The sequence below is a fragment of the Pteropus vampyrus genome, unplaced genomic scaffold (assembly GCF_000151845.1).
Source record: "Pteropus vampyrus isolate Shadow unplaced genomic scaffold, Pvam_2.0 Scaffold1, whole genome shotgun sequence".
Classification (NCBI taxonomy): domain Eukaryota; kingdom Metazoa; phylum Chordata; class Mammalia; order Chiroptera; family Pteropodidae; genus Pteropus; species Pteropus vampyrus.
In genome coordinates, this window is record NW_011888782.1 from 3,605,493 (window position 1) to 3,627,343 (window position 21,851).

General features: G+C 43.2%; 2 protein-coding genes across 4 annotated transcripts in view; one reads left to right on the top strand and one right to left on the bottom strand.

Moving 5' to 3' along the window:
* Window positions 1-12,830, top strand: part of EAF1 (ELL associated factor 1) — a 13,714-nt gene extending 884 nt beyond the window's left edge. The window contains exons 2-6 of the mRNA XM_011354809.2: window positions 1,800-1,922; window positions 3,881-4,017; window positions 5,624-5,832; window positions 7,516-7,749; window positions 9,876-12,830. Of these exons, the coding sequence (XP_011353111.1) occupies window positions 1,800-1,922; window positions 3,881-4,017; window positions 5,624-5,832; window positions 7,516-7,749; window positions 9,876-9,922 (750 nt within the window). The 3' untranslated portion in view covers window positions 9,923-12,830. The remainder of the gene's footprint in view (window positions 1-1,799; window positions 1,923-3,880; window positions 4,018-5,623; window positions 5,833-7,515; window positions 7,750-9,875) is intronic.
* Window positions 12,831-19,195: 6,365 nt separating this feature from the next.
* COLQ (collagen like tail subunit of asymmetric acetylcholinesterase) overlaps window positions 19,196-21,851 on the bottom strand; it is a 27,432-nt gene continuing 24,776 nt past the window's right edge. For all 3 annotated transcript variants that reach the window (XM_023530409.1, XM_023530380.1, XM_023530361.1), the window contains 2 exons: window positions 21,317-21,419; window positions 19,196-19,417 (listed from right to left, as the gene is read on the bottom strand). In XM_023530409.1, coding sequence (XP_023386177.1) covers window positions 19,348-19,417; window positions 21,317-21,419 — 173 coding nt within the window. In that variant the 3' untranslated portion in view covers window positions 19,196-19,347. The remainder of the gene's footprint in view (window positions 19,418-21,316; window positions 21,420-21,851) is intronic.

The following is a 21,851-nucleotide window of genomic DNA, read 5'->3' on the forward strand; positions in this document are numbered from 1 at the left end:
CCTCGACTCCCTTCTCTCTTCCCTGGGTCTTCCAAAGTACAGGGAACCCCTTGCCTACGTCACCTATTTTCTCTCTTAACCTAGACCTCAATTTACCTCCCCCATCCCCCGCCTGCCCCAGCTCGCTCGTCCCATACCAAACCCATCGCCACTCCCAGTTATTCAGCCTTTTGGCCAAACACATTTTCCTAAGTTCATTGTCCCCTTTGCCATTTCAAGACTGTGACCCCACATCAGATTCCAGTTCTCCCTCTTATCCACCCCCCGCCCTTTCCGATTACCCCACCAGGGTTCTCCAAGTTTAAATGACTCCCTGTTTGCTCATGAGCCTCATCCACTCCTTCCTATTCCATTCTCTTCTCCCCCGTTTTCCTCAGCTTTCTTTCCTTGGCTGTCTTTGTTTTGAACACCCTGTCACTATGCTTCATGCCCTCTTGCAGCCGAAGAATGCGCATCTTCTTTGCGCCCCATCAGAGTCTTTCTCCTCCAGCTTTCCGCACCTCCTTTGACTTGGTGTCTTTTGAAGTCACCTCTATTGCCCTGACGTTAACTGAGGGCCAAATCCCATGTGGGTGAAGAATAAAATTAGAATTTGTGAACCTGGAATAAGTTAAAGCTTAATCTATGTTTGGAAGCAGAAGAGAGCAGGCGTAGAGAATGTCGAAATAGTCATTATGCTGGGCCTTCCTTTTCTACATGATTACAGACTCTGTTGAGGGAGGGCACTTCCACTCTATGTTCTGGGTAAAGATTGGCTTTTAGGAATTAGCTGACTGAGCATCCCTCTGTGATTCATGAGCTCTGGGTTTCCTGTCTTGGTAGTGGTAATGCTGGTTAAGACTTGTTTTTGTCAAAGGAGCTAATAGATATGACTCAACACATTGGAAGAGGGCGTGTTAGAAAATGAAGTTCCATCCTTGTATGATCACTTGCCATGCCATTACTGTGTTTCCTACTGACAGCAGATCAGCTCTTTCAGAAGAAGAATATTAGGAATGTGATGAGCATCATTTCCTGAGCAGTTTACTAAATCGATATTTTAGTAGAGTGAAGGGCAATGTAGAATTTAAATGAGACACTTCACATATGCACCTGGCCTGCAGTTGAGGCAGGTGTGTGTTAAAATGGAATAAGTTGGCTATCCATGTTGTACTTTCCCTGCAATTCAAAAACCTGGGCAGAATTAACCTTTGGAGATACAGTTCAGCCATCTACTCCAAACATCTACAGGAATGTTTCGTTAAAACTATGGAACTTGAATGGCAAATCCTAGTTTTGACAATTCCTATGCAAAAATGAAATCAGCTTATATGATGCTGTAGCCTTTCATATTTCATGTAAGGTTTTACAGTCAGAATTAATATTAATATGCTGTTATATACTTATTAATATACTGTTGTTTTTCATCCTCACAACAACCCTAACAAAACACTACTATAAATAATAAGCATTAATTTTCATCTATCACTGGGGAGAAGGTAATATCTTTGTTTAATAAAATGGTATAGAAATTCTAGCTTTTTTTTCCTTCAGAATAATCCATTTTGGGTGGGAAGAAAAGTATATGGAGGTATAGTGAAACAAGATTGTCCCTGAGTTGGTCATTATTGAAGCTGGGTGATGATGGTACACAGGAGTTCATTGTACTGTTCTCTCTGCTTTTGTATATGTGAAGTTTTCCACAATGAAATAATTTTTTTAGTAGTCTAAATTATTTATATTTTCCATTTATCTGAGTAATAAATTTTAATTCTTAAATGAGAATGCCCAGAAAGCCCTTAGGATAAGTAACCTGGTAGATAAATGCTTTTTTCCCTTTCCCTTTAGATGATTTTAAGCCAGCATCTATAGATACTTCCTGTGAAGGAGAGCTTCAGGTTGGCAAAGGAGATGAAGTCACAATTACGCTGCCACATATTCCTGTAAGTTTATTACATTGTTGTTTTTTTAAATGTAGAATCATTGTGAATCCTTATATTTTACGTTATTACAATTTGAATTTCCTACTGTTTAAAAATTTCTAATTTTCTAAAGGGCCAACATAAGGAAAAAAGGAATCTGGGATATATGCTTGATTAAAAATGATTCTTTGCCATTTTCCCCAAGCTTCTTTTTCTTCCGTTTACTACAAAATAGGCAAAGATCCTATCCGAACACCTAGACCCTCTTTTAAACGTGTGTAGCTTTTCCCCAAGCAGCTCCACAGAGAAAAGCCCTAGGTGCCACACTGATATAAAACAACAATAGTTTAGGTGCGTGGGGTCTGCCAAGCTAGGGGTTAAGGCTGGCAGGAACAGGATTTACATCTTTCATATATCTGGCAAAGGATGAAGTATAGGCTGATAGTTTCAGGCAAGAACCAGAGGTTCAGAGCATTCAGCTAATTGAGTGATGAGAAACCCAGTTAAAAGCTGAATTGAGAATCTTTGCAGAGAGAGGCTTTTGTGAAGCCTTGCTCAAGGCAGGACTCTGATTACAGAGTCCAAAGGATTAGACAAAATACGCTTGGTGAACATGTGTCATTGCATGTCACAGTCTTGTTCTGGAACATAATAAGTTTTTGCTAACCAGTGGTAGAATGAAAACACTTTGGACAGGGAGACCTGGAAGCTTTATGTTTTGGAAAAATTACTTGTCTGCCAGTTCAAACTGCTATTTCATTACCTACTGCCTTTGGCAGGTTACATCATCTCCCTTTGGACCTTACTTTCCCAAATGTAAAGTGAAGGAGTCAGATAAATGGTCCCTAAGGCCCCTTCCTACTCTAAATTTTTACTGTCTGAATAAGTCAAGGAGCCAAACAGTTTTTGAATCTATACAGGGATTAAATCCTATATTTGGCAAATATTAATTGAGCACCCCCTGTGTGCTGGTCCATTACTAGGCACTGAGAATACCGTCTTGAATAAAACAAGTTCATTGTCCTTGTGGAGTTTGTGGTATGGAGTTTAAATATAAGAAAACAGTGCTTATATTAGAAAGTCAGGGAAGGCTTCCTTAAGGAAGTGACCTGTGAGTAGATTTGAAGGTTGAGTACAATTGAAAGAGGGGGAGCAACTGGCATTACAGGTGGAAGCCTTGTTAAAGCCCAAGAAAAAAAAGATATTGAGGATCTGAGAGAATGCCAGCTGCCTTTTGCTCTGGAGCACGAAGAGCCCAGGGGTTAGTGGTATGGGTGAGGCTGAGGGCTGAACAGTTGGTTTAAAGATTTAATTACTTGACTTCAGATCAATGGGTTAGTGATCAAAGGGCTTAGACAGGTGAGTGACATGATGTACTTACTCTGAGCTAACCAGAATAATGAACTGCCCTTCGTGATGCTCTGTTGGTTACTTGGCATGAGGGGGAAGCCCTGGACTCTACAATTACAAGGAAATATTAGAGATGGCTCACTAGTTTTACTTCTCACAGTGAAAACTCTACTCAGTGTAATACAAGTAATGGTTAATTTGTTTTTCTCAGTTCACACTTTACCATTATTTGTAACATTTCCCGAACCTCAGGAAAATGTACAGTAATTTAAAAATTTATATTACCTTTCTTGATTACTTAGAACCAGTAGCACAGTCATAGATTCTTGCTATATTATTATTTCCCCTTTATGTTTGCCTGGGAAGCCAGGAGTTAAAATAGAAATCAGTTTATTCTGTGCTTTTTGAGTCGCTCTGAGAAAAGATTTGATGAAGTAGAGTCACTTGTAAATTCAGTTTTGATATTTATAACTGGTGTGTTGATTTTGTTCATCCTATACCTTTTTTTTTATGGTGACATTGGTTAACGAAATGACGATAAGTTTCAGCTGTACATTTTAACAGTAAGACACATATATATATATATTTACACTGCGTGTTCAACATCTTATACTTTTTGTGGCATTTAGGGATCCACACCACCAATGACTGTATTCAAGGGGAACAAACGGCCTTATCAGAAAGACTGTGTGCTTATTATTAATCATGACACTGGTGAATACGTGCTGGAAAAACTCAGTAGCAGCATTCAGGTCAAGAAAACAAGGTATGTCCATAACCAGGTACAGATTGAGAAGGTGTTTCTGTATCTTTGTATTATCCGTTGAATTATTTTATAAGGATATGAACACCTGGGTACTCAGTATCCTATTGATAATCTAAACAACTTCACTTGTCTTCTCAGACAAATAAGTAAAATATCTTTTCCTCAAATGTAATGGAAAGAAATAATACCTTTAAGACCTGAAACATAGAAGCCATTGGCGAAAGGATGTGCTTTATAATTAAGTTCATTTTGTTAATCTCTTGATTTTGATACAGTCCTACTCAAGAGATTTTAAATTTATAGATTTATAATTATGAAAGAAAAATTGAATGGTATATTCTTTATTAGAGTAAAAACATTTTTTATAAGATCTATTTGAAGTCATTAGAAGACCATTAAAATAAAGCTTTGCCTATTTTTTGAGCTAGTGAACTGTCTTTAATATTTAATTCAGTAGGCATTACATGTTTGATATGAAGCCAATTAGATTTTATTTTTAAGTCAAATTCATTTTATAAATAGAAGTAACCCAGTAGTTACATTGTGATATAGCAATTATTGTAATATAGCAATTACATTTTAAAGAATGTTAATAGCTTGATGTTTTTCTGTTTGTGCTTCCTCAAGCCATCTTTCTTCACTCGTTTCACATAAAAATAAAAGCTATCATTTATTGAGGGGTTATCATATGCCAGGAGCTGTGCTAGACGCTTTATGGCATTATCTCATCTTTAACTAACTCTTAGAAAGATGCTATTGTTATCCTTAAAAACACAAATACACAGATGAAGAGACTGAGAGTAAGTGACGTTGTGACCTGTCTTAGTCCAGTGCCAGTGCGTTGTAGAGCCCCTGTTCTCCTGCTGCTCAGTGTATTTGTATTAATTACCTCCATGAACCAGGTGTTGCTGTTACTCTTCCAGGAGCTGATGGTTGTTCGCATTTCTCGTACTACTCAGTGTCATTTGGGGACTAGCAGCATTTAGCACATGGATGCTTGTTTAAAGTAGAGAATTTCAGGACCTACTAAGTAGGAATCTGTATTTTAATGAGATCCCCAGATGATTTATATGCACACTGAAGTTTGAAAAGTGCTGGCCTAGTCCATTTACAAAAGAAATTTTTAATGGATAGAATTTCCTCAGTTTGGGATAGAATGCTTTGCTTGTCTGCCAGCAAGAGCTGACAAAATGAGCAAGCAGTAAATAATGGGAAAATTTGCAAACTAGACAATATTTCAATAGCTATTTAATAATTCATATACTTGTGATTATCACCGTATAAGTCAAATAGTCATATTTTCTCTTAGTAAAATGACTTCTTATAACCACATCGTATTCTACATATGTTTTATCTGATTCTTGCTATAAAATGTGAGCTCCTTGAGGACAGCAAGTCTGTTGTATTCATTTCTGTATCTCTGGTGCATAGTGCAGTACTGAAATACTATAGACAGTTGTCGAATGTTAAAATTATAAATGTCAATATTTTGCAGCAGTCTTAAAAGCAGGTGGACCTGCAGAGACTTCTAGGTGCTCAGTCACATGGACAAGTTTGAGAAGCACTGGTTTTGTCCCTCTGATTCAATGTCCATATCTTATTTCAGGGCTGAGGGGAGCAGTAAAATCCAAGCTCGAATGGAACAGCAGCCCACTCGTCCCCCACAGCCATCACAGCCACCACCACCTCCACCACCACCGCCACCTCCACCACCTATGCCATTCAGAGCTCCAACAAAGCCTCCAGTCGGACCCAAAACTTCTCCCTTAAAAGATAACCCTTCACCTGAACCTCAGCTGGATGACATCAAAAGAGGTAGAGAGCAATTCTTGGAGGCACGATCGCAACTTAGAGTATATTGTAGATGTTTTTGTGAACATCACAAAGCTGCTGTATTGGCATAATGACACGGGCATTCTCTGCCATTGAAAAAATTTTTGCAGAGTTTACCATTCCAGAAGTGATGAGGGTCAGGTCTTTTACCACTTACCTCATTTGAAAGGGGAGTCCAGCCACAGTGACTTTAGTTGTGGCTATCTTTGCAGCATTCTGCCTAGAAGCCCGGGATTTAAACAAGCATGACTACCGTCTAAAGGTCTATATGGCACACCTTGAAGGCTTTGGAAGAAGAAAATTCCAAGGTGCTGCGGGTAGAAACCAAGTGTGCCAGTGTTAGTATAGTATCTAGTTTAGAGGGATATTTAAAATACCATGAGTAGTGAGTGCTTTGTGCTAACACAAAGTTTATAAATATGAAAGTGTCATGAGGACCAGTGGACATGGACACTGGTCTAGAAAGACTTAGTAGCCTTGTCTGGCTCCTCTCTCCAATGCATATCTGAGATAAAGAAGTTTACCTTGGCTTTCTCCCTTATGCAGTGGATGGTTTTAGTTGTCCAGACTTTCAGGAAGTTATGAGGGTAAGTATTATATTTCATATCTGTAAAGTTTTATGAAAAAAAATTAAATCCATAACAGTAGTAAATAGGGAAAGGTAAAGAGTTGTCCTTAGAAAGTTTGCCTTTCCCACCTTATACATATGCTATTTTTCAGGAAACGAAATCACTCTGCATGGCGCACAGCTGTTAAGCCTCCTGATTTTTTTCCCTCAGGGATATTGGAATGCCATTTATGGAAGTTTTCACTTTAGTTGAATAGGAGTTGGACCCTGAGTGGTTAGCTGTTGCCAGTTATAGGAACCATAGCCATTTAAGTTGTGTTTGGACAGGAAAATCTATGATGTATCCTTAATATATTTAGTGACATTGAAATGCTTAGGTAAAACAGGTTTTTCCTTCCCTGCTTTACATCTGTAAAAACGCAATACCTGATAAGCATGGCTATTAGTCAAATACATAAAGAGGACAGAGGAAGAATGTTTTCAACTATTTTTCTTCAGTCACCATGGTTCCTCCCGTAGGCTTCCATTTGTGGGACATAAAAACTGGAAAGGACCCCAGAGTCTGTCTGCTCTGGCCCTTCATTTTTCTACAGTGTCTTGGAAAATTCATTGACTTCCACTTTAGTCTCACTGCTGGTAGGAGGTATATCCAAAACAAGCACTCAGACTTTCTAGTTCCTAGTCAAATATTTTTCAGTTCCTTAGCATAATATTGCTCTTCTCTTATTTGGTATTTAATTCCATAATTTACCATCTTTTTTTTTTTTTTCTTACCAGATAAAGGCAAAATAGACTTAATTCAAAATAGACTTAATTCATTGCTTTTACAGAACAGTCATTATCCTGAAACAGTCAGCTTTTTGCTTATTTGGGGTGAATTTAATGTTTCCATTGTCTCTCTGGAGACAAGTTAGATGTTTTTGTTTGTTTGGTCTGGTCATTTTGTTTGTACATTTTTAAGGAATTGAGAAGCAGGAGTTTGTTTTACGTTATTCCTCATTGCTACTGGTTTTGCCAATTTACTATTTATAAAAGGCTCAGTGTGCTGTCTTGAGGGTGGTTGCAGTACTGACCCCTGTCGTGCAATTTTATTCCAGAGCTGAGGGCTGAAGTTGACATTATTGAACAGATGAGCAGCAGCAGTGGTAGCAGCTCCTCAGACTCTGAGAGCTCCTCGGGAAGCGATGATGACAGCTCCAGCAGCGGAGGTGAAGACAATGGCCCTGCATCTCCTCCGCAGCCTTCACACCAGCAGCCATACAACAACAGGCCAGCCATTGCCAATGGAACCAGCCGGCCACAAGGAAGCAACCAGCTCATGAACACGCTCAGTAAGTGTGCTTTCCGTTTTCTGGCTGAGAGACGGGTGGCATGTCAGGTCAGAGATACACCTTCTGTTTCTCTTAGAGAAGAATCTAAAAACCTGGAGATATTTAAGGCATGAGAAAGGATCCCGACAAAGATAATTTGGAACAGAAAGGAATAAGACAGTAAAAATATCAAATAGTAAAAGAAGCACAAAACTAAAAGTTTGTTGTTTTTTTTCCCCCACTGGCACAAATTAGGTTTTGCGACTTCTGGAAAATACTGAAACTTGAACAGTTAGGCTCTATTTTTGCATATATCAGGCTTTAGGGATGCTGCCTGCCACTGTACTGTCACCCTACCTCAAGTCCTTATACAGTCTCCAGACTGTGGTGTCTGTGGCCCGCAGTCTTGGGAACCTATGCTATTGCATATATTTGGAGACCAGCTAGCCTTTGGCAACAGGGAAAGGAGGAGACATAGGAATGTCTGGGTGGCTTTCAACATAGTCGATACAAAAAGTAAAGCAGAGGAACACAAGGACAAGAGCAAATTTCCCTGTTTTGGAGGTAGGGAGAATGCAGGTTCTCTACCCTCTTCTCTCTCCAGAATCCTAATGAATGCTGTCCCTAGTACACCTTCTTTTAAGGAGATTGGAAGGTCTGAAGGCAATACTGGGGATATGATATCAGTTAAGGATGTTGTCTACTATCTCATTATGTGGGCCCAGATTCTGGATATCAGAGTATATCTTGGTGTTCTTTTTAGTTGCCTAGGGATAGTAAGTTTCACATTGGGATTTTGGTATTCATAGTGGAAAAGTACCAGACAGCTAGCTACTGTAGCTTTAACTCAATTCTTCATTTGTCCCAGTCAATGCTAAATTATTCTTTCCTCTTAGAAAGAAGGAGCGAAAAAATGGTATAGTGGGCGTCACTGTGGCACTACTTACCAGTGCTTTAAACTCCTTTTAGCTTTTTATGTCTCCAGGTCCTCCATTCCTACAGCTCCTCGAATGGCAAGACCTTAATCTTTGCATACCTCATACACAGTAAAGCACTAGAGTTACTTAAACCAGGATTGTCAACTGAAACCAACTTATAAACCCTAAAATCACAGTAAATAGCACAAATTTGCCAAACTCAAATGTAAAAATATTCAGTAATTCATTTTAAAAGAACAATAATAAACCATCATATTTTAACAAAAACTTTTTATGAAACAAATTTTCAAAATCAAAAAATATTTAGTAAGAAGAGTAACATTGCTTTAAAATTTTGCAAATCTTTTTAATGCCTGGCTTAGTAGAAAGATGGATTCTTACATGTGCTTCTGCATTCAGTCTGTTGCCAAAAATTGTTTAGGTTGAACTACGAAGAAAACCTGGCATCACACATGTATGTAGTTTGAAAAGGAAGGACCTCGAAGTTGGACGCTCCTGAAAGGGTCTCAGGGACCTGAGGGTCCTCAGAACACACTTAGAGAAGAGCTGGTATGGAGATTAGCAACCTAAAAATACAGATGTTTACTTTTGTTATAATCCAATTGGTGTCAACTGGGGGCCTGTTATTCTTTTTATTATATTAGAGTGAAATGTTTAGTACTTATGTTCTACACTCCTAAAACCTAAATTCTGCACACCATACAAAAATTTGAAGCTTACAAAAGCTAATTAGTCCAGATTTCAGTTTTAAAGTAACATGAATATCCTGTATAGAGGTATACGGGGGAGATATTGGATTAGCATGTTGCAGGTATAAACAGTATTCAGCTTCCTTAATGGGAAGCCCAACTTGGTGTCATTTTAGCTTTTATAAAGCAACTCAATGTGAAAAATTCTACTAGATAGTGAAAGTTATTTAGAAATATTTTCTTGCTATTTATTAACACATTTTAAAGCTATCTAGCCTTCTTCTCCCCTGTTCTATGCCAGTAAACAGCATTGATGTGCTTTGCAGGTACCAAAAATAGCATCTCTTTCACAGTTTTGACTGGAGCAGTTTTGTCAATGAGCCAAATCAGTTTTTTTCTCTACTAAATTGAATTGGCCTGCTTTTACTATAGTGTGATAGCCAAGGCGGTCAACCAAAGAATTGTGGGGAAGTCATTTTTAAGTTTGTACTTTTGGTTTGATTCTGTTTTCTTTTTATAGGAAATGACTTGCAGTTGAGTGAGTCTGGCAGTGACAGTGATGACTAGAGTTGGATCTTTCAAATCAACTTTTTGGTGCACAAATACGCTGCAAGACCGGGCTACTTTGCATGAAGTCCATTGCCAAGAGGAAAATGTGGTTCAGTGACTGTAGTAGGAGTTTGAGGCTCTGGACCTTTCAGATATTCAAGTCTTTAACTTAGTGGTGATGGGTGATTTTCTCATGTAATTTTTGAACAATCTCACGTTTCAAAGTTTAAGTAGATCTGTAGAAGAACTAACAGAATTATATTTCTATTTGGTTAACACTGTTAATGAAAAACATACAAATGTGCCCTGGTCTAGGTTACTCAAAGGCCATATCTTCACCAGGCCAGTGATTCAGTTTTAAACCTCAGCAGCCACCAGTTTGGCCAAGTGGTCTGCACCAGTGAAATGAAACACAGTTTTTGAGAGGTAAGAGAGAGAAACCTCAAACTGCAGTGTAGAAGTATGTTAAAACCACTTTCATTTGTGGACACAAAGTGGTAAGGAAGTTTTGTCTGACTCAGCCTGATAAGCCTGTGTAGAAATGGACTTCCAGAAGGAGTCCTGGAGTGTCAGTTGGGTGGGACCCTGGAGCTCTTGTGGTTCAGCCCCCTCATTTACAAATAAGGAAAGGGAAGCACACAGCTGGTTTACAACCAGTCTCCTGCCCCCAGTCCAGGCTTTCCCCACTGCTCCCTCCCTTGAATCTCACTTACTGGAACCAGAGATTCTTACACATGTGACTTATAAATGAACATTGGAGTTTTTATTGGATTCCGAAAGAGAAAAGAGTTGAGCGCTTCTAGCTCAAATTTAAATCTAGACAGTCCCTAAATGCATGGGCTAGTGAGCAAATTAAACCAGCAGTCACTGTGCTTACACATGACTCAGTCAAACTGGGGCTTTCGTTCCATCGCAGATCCATATTAAGTGTTCTTCACTCAGTGGATTTAATAGGGGATGGTCAGAGCGGAAGAGAGGCATGATGAAAAACCCTTTCTGAACCAGTTAACCAGCTGCAGGTTTTCAAAAACCAGAATCTAGATAGGAGTTCTGCAATATGAAATGAGCACATTCTTTTGATAAGATATTTTTGTTCATTCTTTTTGTACCACTGTTTGTGCCTGACTCCCAGACTGATTTGTATTTTTTATATACAACTAGAAGAAAGTCACAAGATTGCCTTCTGTGTGCAGTTTCCATACTGAATCTGTTGCAGGAAACTGGTCACTAGTAAATGTTCCTTACTGAGTGTATGTGTGATAAATTGTCCCATAATTAGGATGGAATATCCCATTCCTGTTATTTGAATGAATATGTCCTGAGAAATTTCCATCTACTTATGTTTAGTGGGTATCAAGAACATTCAATATGATTTTCCTGCCTGGGGTCCTCCACTTGGATGGCCTCTCCCTCCCCAGCTAGCGGAGGGAAGCAGTCTGGACCTAGCAGGGAATTAGGTGATCCACAGTGGGGGCTTTGTTAGAATAAAGCTTTACAGAGTCACCTTTTTTACCCACATCGTGGCCCTACGGCCAGCGTCCGGCCACGTGCTCACACCACTGCCAAGTGTGGGCTGCTGGTGCACGTTCGCCCCCTGTGGTAGGTACTTAGCCCATCAGGAGGTGTCGAGGTGTCCGGTGGATTTAATGGCAGGTAGGAACTTCTTTATAATGAGTTGATAATTGCTTTATAATTCCTTGGTAATGACAGCTCAGGGAGGGTGAAGGTCACGATTGGGAGACTTGAATTGTTACTGGATGTGAGAATGTTTCACTGCTCTTAACTTGCTCAAGGTGGGGCAAGTTCCAGGAACTTGAACTAAAAATATGTTTAAGCCTCTTTTTTTTTCCTTTCCTAAAGTCTTCACATATATAGACAGAACTGTGGTTTTTGGCATGTTGGGTAAACATTTGTTTCTATAGGAAATGCTTGCACGTGGCACTGGGTTTGGCGAGTCAGGCTCTCTGAGCTTCAGACTCCCCCATCATCCATCCTGCCTGGCATCGCGCAGCTGTCTTTTAGCACAGTCTAGGTCGGTTCTCTGCACAAAGCCTTCGGTGGTTCCCTCTGTCCGCCCTCCAGCTTAACCCACCAGAGTAAGGAATTTTTTCTTTTTGGAAATCAAGAATTTGGCCTTACAGACTACTCATGAGCACCCTCGTGCCAGCCCAACTTGACTTGTTCTTCCTGCCTCTGTGCCTTCACAGTCTCTCCTCCCCCTCGCCCCCTCCAAACTTTACTCCTGAGGTGCTGTAGGTGCCATCTTCATGGACTCCTCCTTGTTCATTTCAGCTGACTGGAGTGCTGTGTGTACGTACTGACCTCGCTTGAGCTCTGGTTAGTATGAACTCCTGAAAAGCAGGGGCCCTTATTCTCATGTCTATCCTCTGGGACATCCACAGGAATAGACATTCAGATGCTTATAGCCCGATGAGTGGGAGGCGGAGGGAACCAACTATCGGAGTAGAGAGGGTAGACTTAGAGAAAACATTCCAGGCATTTAGAGACAGCTAAAAACTATCCATGCTGATTTTCATAATTTTGAAGTTTCTAACTGAATTGTTAAAATTGCCTTTCCTTTGTTCTGTACGTCTACCAACTATGGGTCATTAGGTGAGGTGTAAAGACTTAAGTCCGAACGATCTGAGGAGCCATGGCAAACCACAGTAAAGACGTGATTTGGAAAACAACACAAACTAGATATTTGTAATGATGCCACTCATTAACTGTTTTATTTCTGTAGCGGAATCATTTTTTTTCTCTATGTGGTATTAATATGTATGTGCTTCAGTAGTGGAAAAACTTGAAAATTCCAAAATCCTTACTTCCCTTTTTGAGAGGCTGGTTAAGTAGGGTGTGTACGGGTGTGTACAGGTGTGTGCGGGTTTGGTTGTGTGTGTGTGTGATGTATTTATTACATTATTTTGAAAGAGTAATATTCTGTTATGTGGATGTATATTAGGTACAGCCAAATCGGATGTTCCCATTTGGCGAGGAAGGTAGGATTTCTGAAACTCAGGCCTTAACCAGTGGGTTGGAGGACAAGACCAATTGAAGCTTTATGGAATGTGTGTTTTCGTTGCTCCTGTTGTTTCTGTCTTGAGTTCATTGTCTCATTCTTTAATAATTTTTAAAATTTTGTGCTTAAAAGTTTATTTTGCTTAATTATGAAGTAGATGTGCATGTTTACATTTATGTAAAATATTTGCTGTGTAAAGTTTTTTTTTGGTTTATTCTCTTAAAAGATCATTATATTTAAGTAAAAATTAAAGTCAGCAATACACTTCCTGTCTTGGTGGATTTTATTTTCTAACTGGAAATCAATGAAAAATATAGGATTCTTTTAGGAATCCTTTGTGCTTAACCTTGATTACCTAAATTGATTCCTTCTTAGTTTGGTGTTACGTTTATCAGGACATACACCTCATTTTTAAAAGATGTGTAAGTTCAAAACTAAAGGACGACTTTAGTGAGCCACATGGCATCTGAGGCCATTTTCCTCGGTCTGGAAAGGCTTGGCTTTGGGTCTGAGAACCACGCAAAGTTTAAACCGAATTCCTAGACATATCTTAGTCATTTTAGCTCACCAGTTTCCTTCACCTGGAATGCCATGCCACACCTCTGACCCCCGATTGACACTTGGTGGCTGGAAGTGATCCTGCCTCCTGCTTCTATTCCATACCTCTGATCAGCAATGCCCACATCTGTCTCGTGGTCTTGGCTCCCTTGATAGACTGTAAACCCCTAGGTGGCTGTGACCATATTCCTTTTTAATTCTGTGGTGTCTTTCACCTAATGGGTGCTCAATAAATTTGGACTGAATACAATTACACGTTAAGAGATCTAGGCCAAGAATCTTCTGCTGCTTATTCTGCAGTTGGCTCCCATTTCTTCAGGTGGAAATAAGAGTTAAACTTGAACCAGGACTCTCAGTGAGGAAGTGGTGGTATACATTCATCACATAACAGTTTAATGCTCAGTTAACTGTTGCCACTACAACGACATAACAAACTATCTCCAAACTCAATGGCTTACAATGATAAGCATTTATTTTGCTCACAAGTCTGGATTGGCGATTTAAACTGGGCATAGCTATAGACAGTTCTGGTCTTGATTGGGCTCCTTGATATGCCTGGCAGTTGACAGGTTCAGCTGATCTAGGAGGCCTTGGCCAGCAAAACAGGCGACTCAGGCAGGTCGGCTCCACGTGTCATCCTCTAGCCTGGGCATGTTGTCGTGCAAGGCAGAATGAGAATAAACACAACTGTCTCTGTCACAATTGCTAACGTGTCATTGGCCAAAGCAGGGCACAGGCCAAGTTCGAATCAAGGAGTGGGAAAATACACTCCACTAGTTGATGGGAGGAGTTGCAAAGTGCATTGGAAAAGTATAGATACAGGGAGGTATGAAAATTTAAGGAATTATTGCAATCAATCTTTCACCTCAACATATCCCATGTCTCCACTACGGTTGAGGACACTGGGCCATAAAATCACTAAGGCCCCTCCCAGCTCTGGCTTTTCTCCTGGCCAGATAAGTAAGTCCCAGGGGGAGTTAAGACATTTCTGTTTATGGCTCCTGCAGAGGGCACCAAACCCAAGTCGATGGCTTCTCTAGGCTTAGCACTTCCCTCTTTATTCACTGTGTGTAGTTTGCTTCCTTCCCATCCTTTCTAACCTAGAGCAGTATTCTAGTTATCTAGTACTAAGTAACAAACTACCCCAAAACTTAGTAGCTTGAAACAACAATTTTATCTAATGGAATTTGTTAGGACAGAACTTGGCTGGGCAATTCAGCTCTTTGTGGCTTCAACTGAGGTCACTCGGAGGTACTCAGTTGGCAAATGGGCAGGACTGGAAGTCCAGGCTGACTTCACTCACATATCTGGTACCATGGTGGGGATGGCTGAAGTAGGCTCATTTGGGAACACCAACCAGAGAACCTACATAGCCTTGCTAGCACAGCAGTCTCGGGGTAGTCGGTCTTAATGTGATGGCTGCCTTCCCCTAGAATGTTGTGTTCTGAGAAGCTGCATGGCCTTTTAAGACCTAGCATGGGAAGTCATACCGCATCACCTCCACGGTATTCTACTGGTCAAAGCAGTCAAAAGCCCACTTAGATTCAAAAGGAAGGCATCTGGACTCTACCCGTTTAATAGAAGAGTACTAAAAAGCAACCCACCCCAAGTCCCCACCTTTCCTCCCTGTGTTTTCGGTCTACTGCAGTGGTCTTCAGATGAGCCATCTCCTTGGAGCAGTGGCTCTTAAAATGTCCTGCTGGTCCATTAGCATCAGCATTCCCCGGGACCTTGTTAAAAATGCAAATTCTCAGGCCCCACTCCAGGCCTGCTGAATCAGAAACTCTGGGCTGAGACCCAGTAATCTTTTTCATAAGCACTTCTGGTCATTCTGACGAGCCCTAATTGAGAACCACTGCCCCGGGGAAGACTGGTGAGCCTCAAGTGATGACCCATGACCAGGATGACTACCTTCAAGTTCCCATCGCAGGTGTTATATTGAGCATAACCTGGGGCAGGACATGCAGTGGAGTGTGGTACTGTTTATGAGTTGGAACATCAAAGACAGAAAAATTCATCATTGTCCTTGAAGAAATTACGGGGACCAAAATAACCATAAATGAAATTCTCTTGAGATACTAGTGTCTCTGCAGCAGAATTTCAGTGTTACATAGGCATCTTGGGACAGACACACTGGTCATCATTCTAATAGAGGCATGGAAGGCACATATGGGTCAAATAGCCTAAGACTCTCCAAACCTTATTATAATTAATGGGCCAACCTACGGCCAGTGACTTTTACTTGAGTTTCTATAAAGGGAGTGGGGCAAGGGGGAACAGAGAGCAGGGGAAATAACCAATTTCTGCCTTTAGTAAGATTGTTTCTTGTAGACTTGTCTGACTAAAAAGTCAACTATCTGGGACTGCAAATAACTCAGGTGAATCCCCAGAGAGAAATGGGAGTTATTTTCCTCTCTCAGGGGGGTTGGGTGAGGTGGAGTGGGGAGTCTTTAACCCATTACTCTTGTGTGATTTGAAACCCTCTCAGAATGGTTACAAATGAAGATGAGGGAGAATAGATGACACTTCTGGAACTTCTGGGTGGTAACTGTGGGTGCTCAAGTGTAACCTTGGTGGACCACCAGGGTCCATCACCTGTGAGCTCATGGTTACAAACTGAAGATCTGAGTTTCATTGTAAATTTAAACTGGTTCACACCATTATAGGGGAAGGATGGGGCAGACGACTCAAGTATAACAGTCACTGGGCCATAGGTTGGCCCAGTAATTATAATGAGGTTTGAAGATTCTTAAGCAATTTGACCCACATGTCCCCTCTATACCCTTATTAGACTGGTAGATGGCCAGCATCCCGTCTGTCCCAATATGCTCAGCAACTACCATCTTGCCAAGCACTGGTTTCTAAGTATTAGTTACCAAGCTTCCTTCAAAGACTACTTTGCTTACAAATTTGTCACTCAAACGGCTTTGCCCATCCCCACATTTCCCTGGTTATAGTAAGAGCTTCTGGGCTGGCCTAGAGAGTCCTGGCCACAGGTGGATACTTGGGATTGGAAACAAACCCGTTCAGACTGAGAGTGTACAGTTCAGCCCTGTGCCCTGCCATTCATCAGACTGCCTGAGCAGACACTGATATAAAGCCAGCAGCAAAGTTAATAGGAAGTGATCTTTCTCTCAAAGTCACCGCTGCCACTTGAAAGTGTCATAATCATTCCTTTGAGTGACTACTACTTTCTTTCTAATGACATCGCCAGCCTCCCATTGTTACTCCTGCCACCTGAACAAAAATCACTGTGAAACTTTGTCATGGGCTGTCAAAACTTTGCAGTTTGCAAGCCTGTCAGTAAGAATGGAGTGTTCCATTCTTGCCTGGAAGACCTGAACTGTGTGTCACTTTGACACAGAGAAGCAGTTTCAATTTCCATCCTAGATGCAGAAGTTCTGAAAGGGTTTTTCAGGCATAACATTCCATGTTTTTCTTAACTGGTCCACTTTTTGGTCCAGGCTGCTTGTTGACCCCTTTATGCACAGCTTGCTTTACTTTGTGCCTGTCCCAGCACTGCTTCATGTACTTTCTTCTTACTCTCCCTCCCTCCCCAAATCCTATCACGATCTTGTCTTTCTGGGTTTGACGAGGTGCCCCATTGCTCCTCTGGTGTTTGGTCTCCCTACTACCTACCAGTCAGTAAACCTAATTTTGATGGTCTACGGGTTCATCCCTGGTGGTATTTATTTATCAAATGGGCTACCGTGCAGCAGAGTTTGAGAACCACTGCTTTTTCTCATGGCTTTGCAGTAAAGGCTGTGCTCCAAACTGCTGTCAAAAGTGAACTCACGTAACTGGCCTCAAATGGGGAAGAAAAATACCCCAGGTCCCCAAAGATGTGATTGAATTGGGCTGAGCTACTAAATAATAATGACACAGATAAAATCTAACACTTCTTAAACAGTTTCTAGGTGTCAGAAATTTTAACTATATGCTCGCTAAAATCCAACACAACCCTGAAATAAGATACTATTATTCCCAGTCTATTGATGGGAAAATAGAGACTCAGAGAAGTTAAGCAAATTATGCACAATGGTTAAACAGATTCATGCCCACCAAGGTGTGAGGCCCAGAAAAGGGACCCTCTCAGCCAGGCCCGAGGCAGTATTGAATCTCCATCCATCCTAAAGATCCTCATACAAGGCTGGGGGTGGGGCTGGGTTAGCAAGCCGAGGCTTTGTGACCCTGGGCAAGTTCCTTCACATCTCTGAACCTGTTTCCTCCCCTCTCCCTGAGGAAGCAGGACTGCTTCCAAATTCTAGAATCCTTTGCAGGGTCTGGGAAGAGAATTTGAATTCAGACCCCTCATTCCATCCAGCAATGCTGGACACTAGCCCCAAACCCCCAGAGAAGAGAAAGCCACAGTTGGGGAAAAGAGCTGTCTTTATTTCTTGATTTCCTACCCAGAGATCCCAGTATGAAGGTGGTGACTTTACATGAGAGCAGATCACCCCAGGGCTTGCAGTAGAGGCTGAGGAAACCAAGCTGGCCAATGTGCCCATCTCTAAAGACACCACCTTCGAGTTGACCCCGTCCACTATAGACCACCAGCATGATGGCCAGCTGGGCCAGAGGCTCCTATCTGTTGAGTCCCCAGGACTTAGCCAAGTTAAATAGCTTTGTACGAAAGTCCAGGAGTGTCCCTTCATCTGGTAACAAATGGGCCAACCCCACTCAAGGTCTGCTGTGGGGAAGACGTCTTTCTAAAACAATGCCAAGGCCCACTCAGGAAAGATGGTGATGAAAGGCAGCTCACAGACATGCAGGACAACGACCCTGTAGACACGTGGGAGACTCGGCATACAGACGGGAGGACCAAGCTGCGCACTATGGAGACACGGGGAGGCCACAGGGCGTTCAGGGGTCAGCAGGCAGCCAGGAGCTGGAGCTCGGGACAGGAACCATCTCTGCCTAAAAGTGGTGGGGTCCCAGACGGGACATCCAGGGCGGGGCTCTCCTCAGGGCTGAAGAAACACGGACGGCCTGCCCAGTTGTGGACTCAGGTCACTTTGCCAGAGACTTTCCTGAATTAGAAATGGGCGAGAGGCATTCAAGAGACAGAGGCCTAAGTGCAGAGAGCCACAAGGTCAAGATGGTGCCTGGGATGGTGAAACCATGAGAGCTGTCCCTTTGGGAAATGGTCAAGAAGCGGAAGGCCACTCATCTGCTATTGTCTGCGTGGCAGGCACCACAGCTGAGCCTCCACCCAATACTTGAGGCAGAGTAAGGGTTTGGTGGCTTTCTCAGTACTTCTTCACAGTTGAGTCTCTTGTTGGGGGACGTCCACATGGGGCTGTACTGGGCTGTGGCCAGTTGAGGGGACCCTCAGGAGGTCCAGAGCTGTGAGCCACTATGAGAGAATGGACCCACTTCCTGCTGTGCGGTTCACAGGCCTGGAGAGACTCGGAAGCTGGTTGTCCTGGTGAAAATGCCCACATTTCTGGAGGTCAGAGGGATGGAGAGGCCTGTACCCCAGACGCCCCAAACAGGATGAGAACAAGTAGTCTGCAGGTCCATGTGTGTGTAACAGTGCTAAGCCAGTCCACGGCCTGGGAGGGCAACACGCGGGAATAGAACAGGCACTGTAGTTCAGCTACTGGCCCAATCTGAGCGATGGGTCACAGTCCCCAGGCTGGGCATGTGGGAGGTTTTCCAGTATTTTGGATTAAGACAGGATGCACTGGTCCTAAGTTCCTCCAGTTGGACTGAGTTAAAAGCATATCTTAGCAGCACGAGTTTGTCCTTGTCTTGGTTGCAGGAAGGCAATGGAAACCGGACCAGGATGGTGCGAGGTCAGTTTCACGAGGGTGGAGAAGCTGCTGCAGGCATGTGAGAGGCAGCCCGCCTCCTCCTGGCGCCCTCAGGTGAAGTAGCGGCAGGGCGTGGAGTCGATGTAGCAGTACGGGGTGCACTGCAGGTCCCCATAAGACCTGAGGAGGCAGACACGTGTCAGGGTGGACATGGGGAAGTGAGCAGGGGAGCTCCTGCCTAGCCCTCAGGACAAAGCCACCTCTGGTGACTTTCGGTCGAACCTCATCAAACAGCAGCCACTGCTGCCACCTGACTTAGGGCCAAGGGTTCTATAGAGACTATTCTCATTCTTGTTTGGGGTAAGGGGCTTGGGGGAGTTGAGTCCAGGCCTCTGGAGTGTTTTCTCTTGAACCCAGCTGAGGAATCCGGGTAAAAGGGGTTGGTAGTCTTGTTTTTAATACACCATCTCCGAGAGAATCGCCCCCGTCTCAAGGCCTGAAATGTTTCCAGCTCTGTCCATTAGATCATGCTGTACTGATGCAAATGTCCGATTGCTGTACAATTCAATATGGCAGCCACTGGCCACATGTGGCTACTGAGCTCTTGAATAAGATTAGTATGACTGAAAAATTAGATTTTAAATTTTATTTAATTTTAATTAATTTAAATTTAAATAGCCACATGTGGCTGTGGGCTGCCATATGGGACAGTGCGGTCTATACCGCTGTAAGCCCAAGTACTAGTGCCCAGATGGTGGGTTATGCATTCTACTTATGTTCTGGAGTTCAGGAGAGTAACCACAGTGAGCCAGTGGGCAAGCCCTGGGCTCGATGAGAGCCTGTACTTGTGAGTGATTGTGTACTCTCAGCTGTGTCCATGGAGCCATTATCCAGCTCAGACCTCCCACCAACTCTCTGGCAGGTAGCTGTTAGGAGGTCTCCTCACTGCAGAGAGGGGGCAGTGCATGCACTAGATGCAGTGGGGGGCCTGGCTAAGCCCAAAGTGCTCAGAGTCTTGGGATGACAACAGATCTGTAATTCCCCCAGCCTAGTTTGATGTGTTAATATGCATTTAGTAGGAGGGTTTTAAAAAGACCCCCTCCACCTTGAAGAGAGAGATGAGAGGGGGCAATAAAGAGACAGGCCTGGTGTCTGTTCCCCAGCCCTGCCAAGGTCCTGGGTCCAAACCTATCAGAGGAACAACACTGGAAGCAAAGGCTGAAGAGACTGAAACTCTAAGGGACTGAGGAGGGGTGATGGGGGGCGGTGGGGAAGAGCCTCCCCATCTGCCCTAGAATGCTATGCAACTCCGGTTCTGGAGGATTAGGGGGAACATGGTGCCATTTTACATCTTGAAAGGAGCCTGGGCATGGAATGAGCGCCTCACAGGCCAGTGGCCCTCAGTTGGCTTGAGAGATGTCCAGGTAGAGGCTGGAACATTGGAATGTCTATCCGAAGCAATGTGAACTCCCCACTGAAGAGTCTCAGAAGTAACTAGAGGGGTCCTTGAAGGGAATACTAAGTTCTTAGAGTTTTCTGGAAGGAGCCACAAGCCAGCAAAACTAGATATTAATTCTGGTGTGGTCTCACTGGCACCCACAGGCCTGCCCAGAAGTAAGGAGTTGTTCCAGAGAGTGCAAGTTATACAGATGCTTAGATTCTTTGAAACACCCTGATGCCTCCACCCTCCGCTGGGCTTCTCTCCCAGGCCCACAGCCCAGAATACTAATGTGGTCATGGCAGCCACCAGGGATGGGGGCTGCTCGTGTGGGGCAGCAGCTAAGCTTACAGATCGCTGACCCCCAGGGGCCCAGGATGGAGCTGGTGGCTGTGTCTGTCCCAGCTTGTCCTCGGTGGCATGCAGGCTGCCCCAGAAGGACACATAGTGGTTATGGTTTCACTGCCTGTCTCCCCTGGGTGAGCAGGATCATGTGTTGTGTTGTTACCATACCTCCGTATCTGGAAAGTACCAGAAATGTACGAGGCACTCAAAATTGTAAAGGAAAGAAGAGGAAGAACGAGGGAGGGTGGCAGGTGGGAAGGAAGGGGTGTTATGACAGCACGTGACGCCCTCCCTACCCAGGGAGATAGGTCTCGCATGTCAGGTGGCCAAAGTCAGAGCCGTCACAGTCCTCCACGCCCTTGTGCCGGTGACCATCTCCACAGTATGCTCGGTGACAGCCTGAAAAGACACAAGGAGGTACAGACCTGAGAAGGGGCAGGGGCAGGACAGGCTTGCCAGCCTGGGTGGGCCCCACTCACTTAAAAGGATTTTCTTTACTAAGGCTCTATCTGGTAAAATCGTGGCCTAAAGCATCCATCCAGAGCCTGAGCCTTTCATGCTCATGGACTTCACTAAAGCTTTATATGGACTTCAATAAAGCTTCATGTGCATCCAGGGACCACCCTCAGACCCCAAATCCCACACTGGAGAATAAGGAGACTCAGGCTCCAGCCCAGTCCTGCCACTTGTTAGCGAAGCATCCAAGAGCAGCCATTTGGCTTCCTGAAGCCTCAATGTCCTTATCTTAAACCTGGCGTATGGACACCACCTCCCCCTCACAGGACCACTGTGGGCTTCCGTGAGTTGAGGGTCAGGAGACTGAGCATTGGG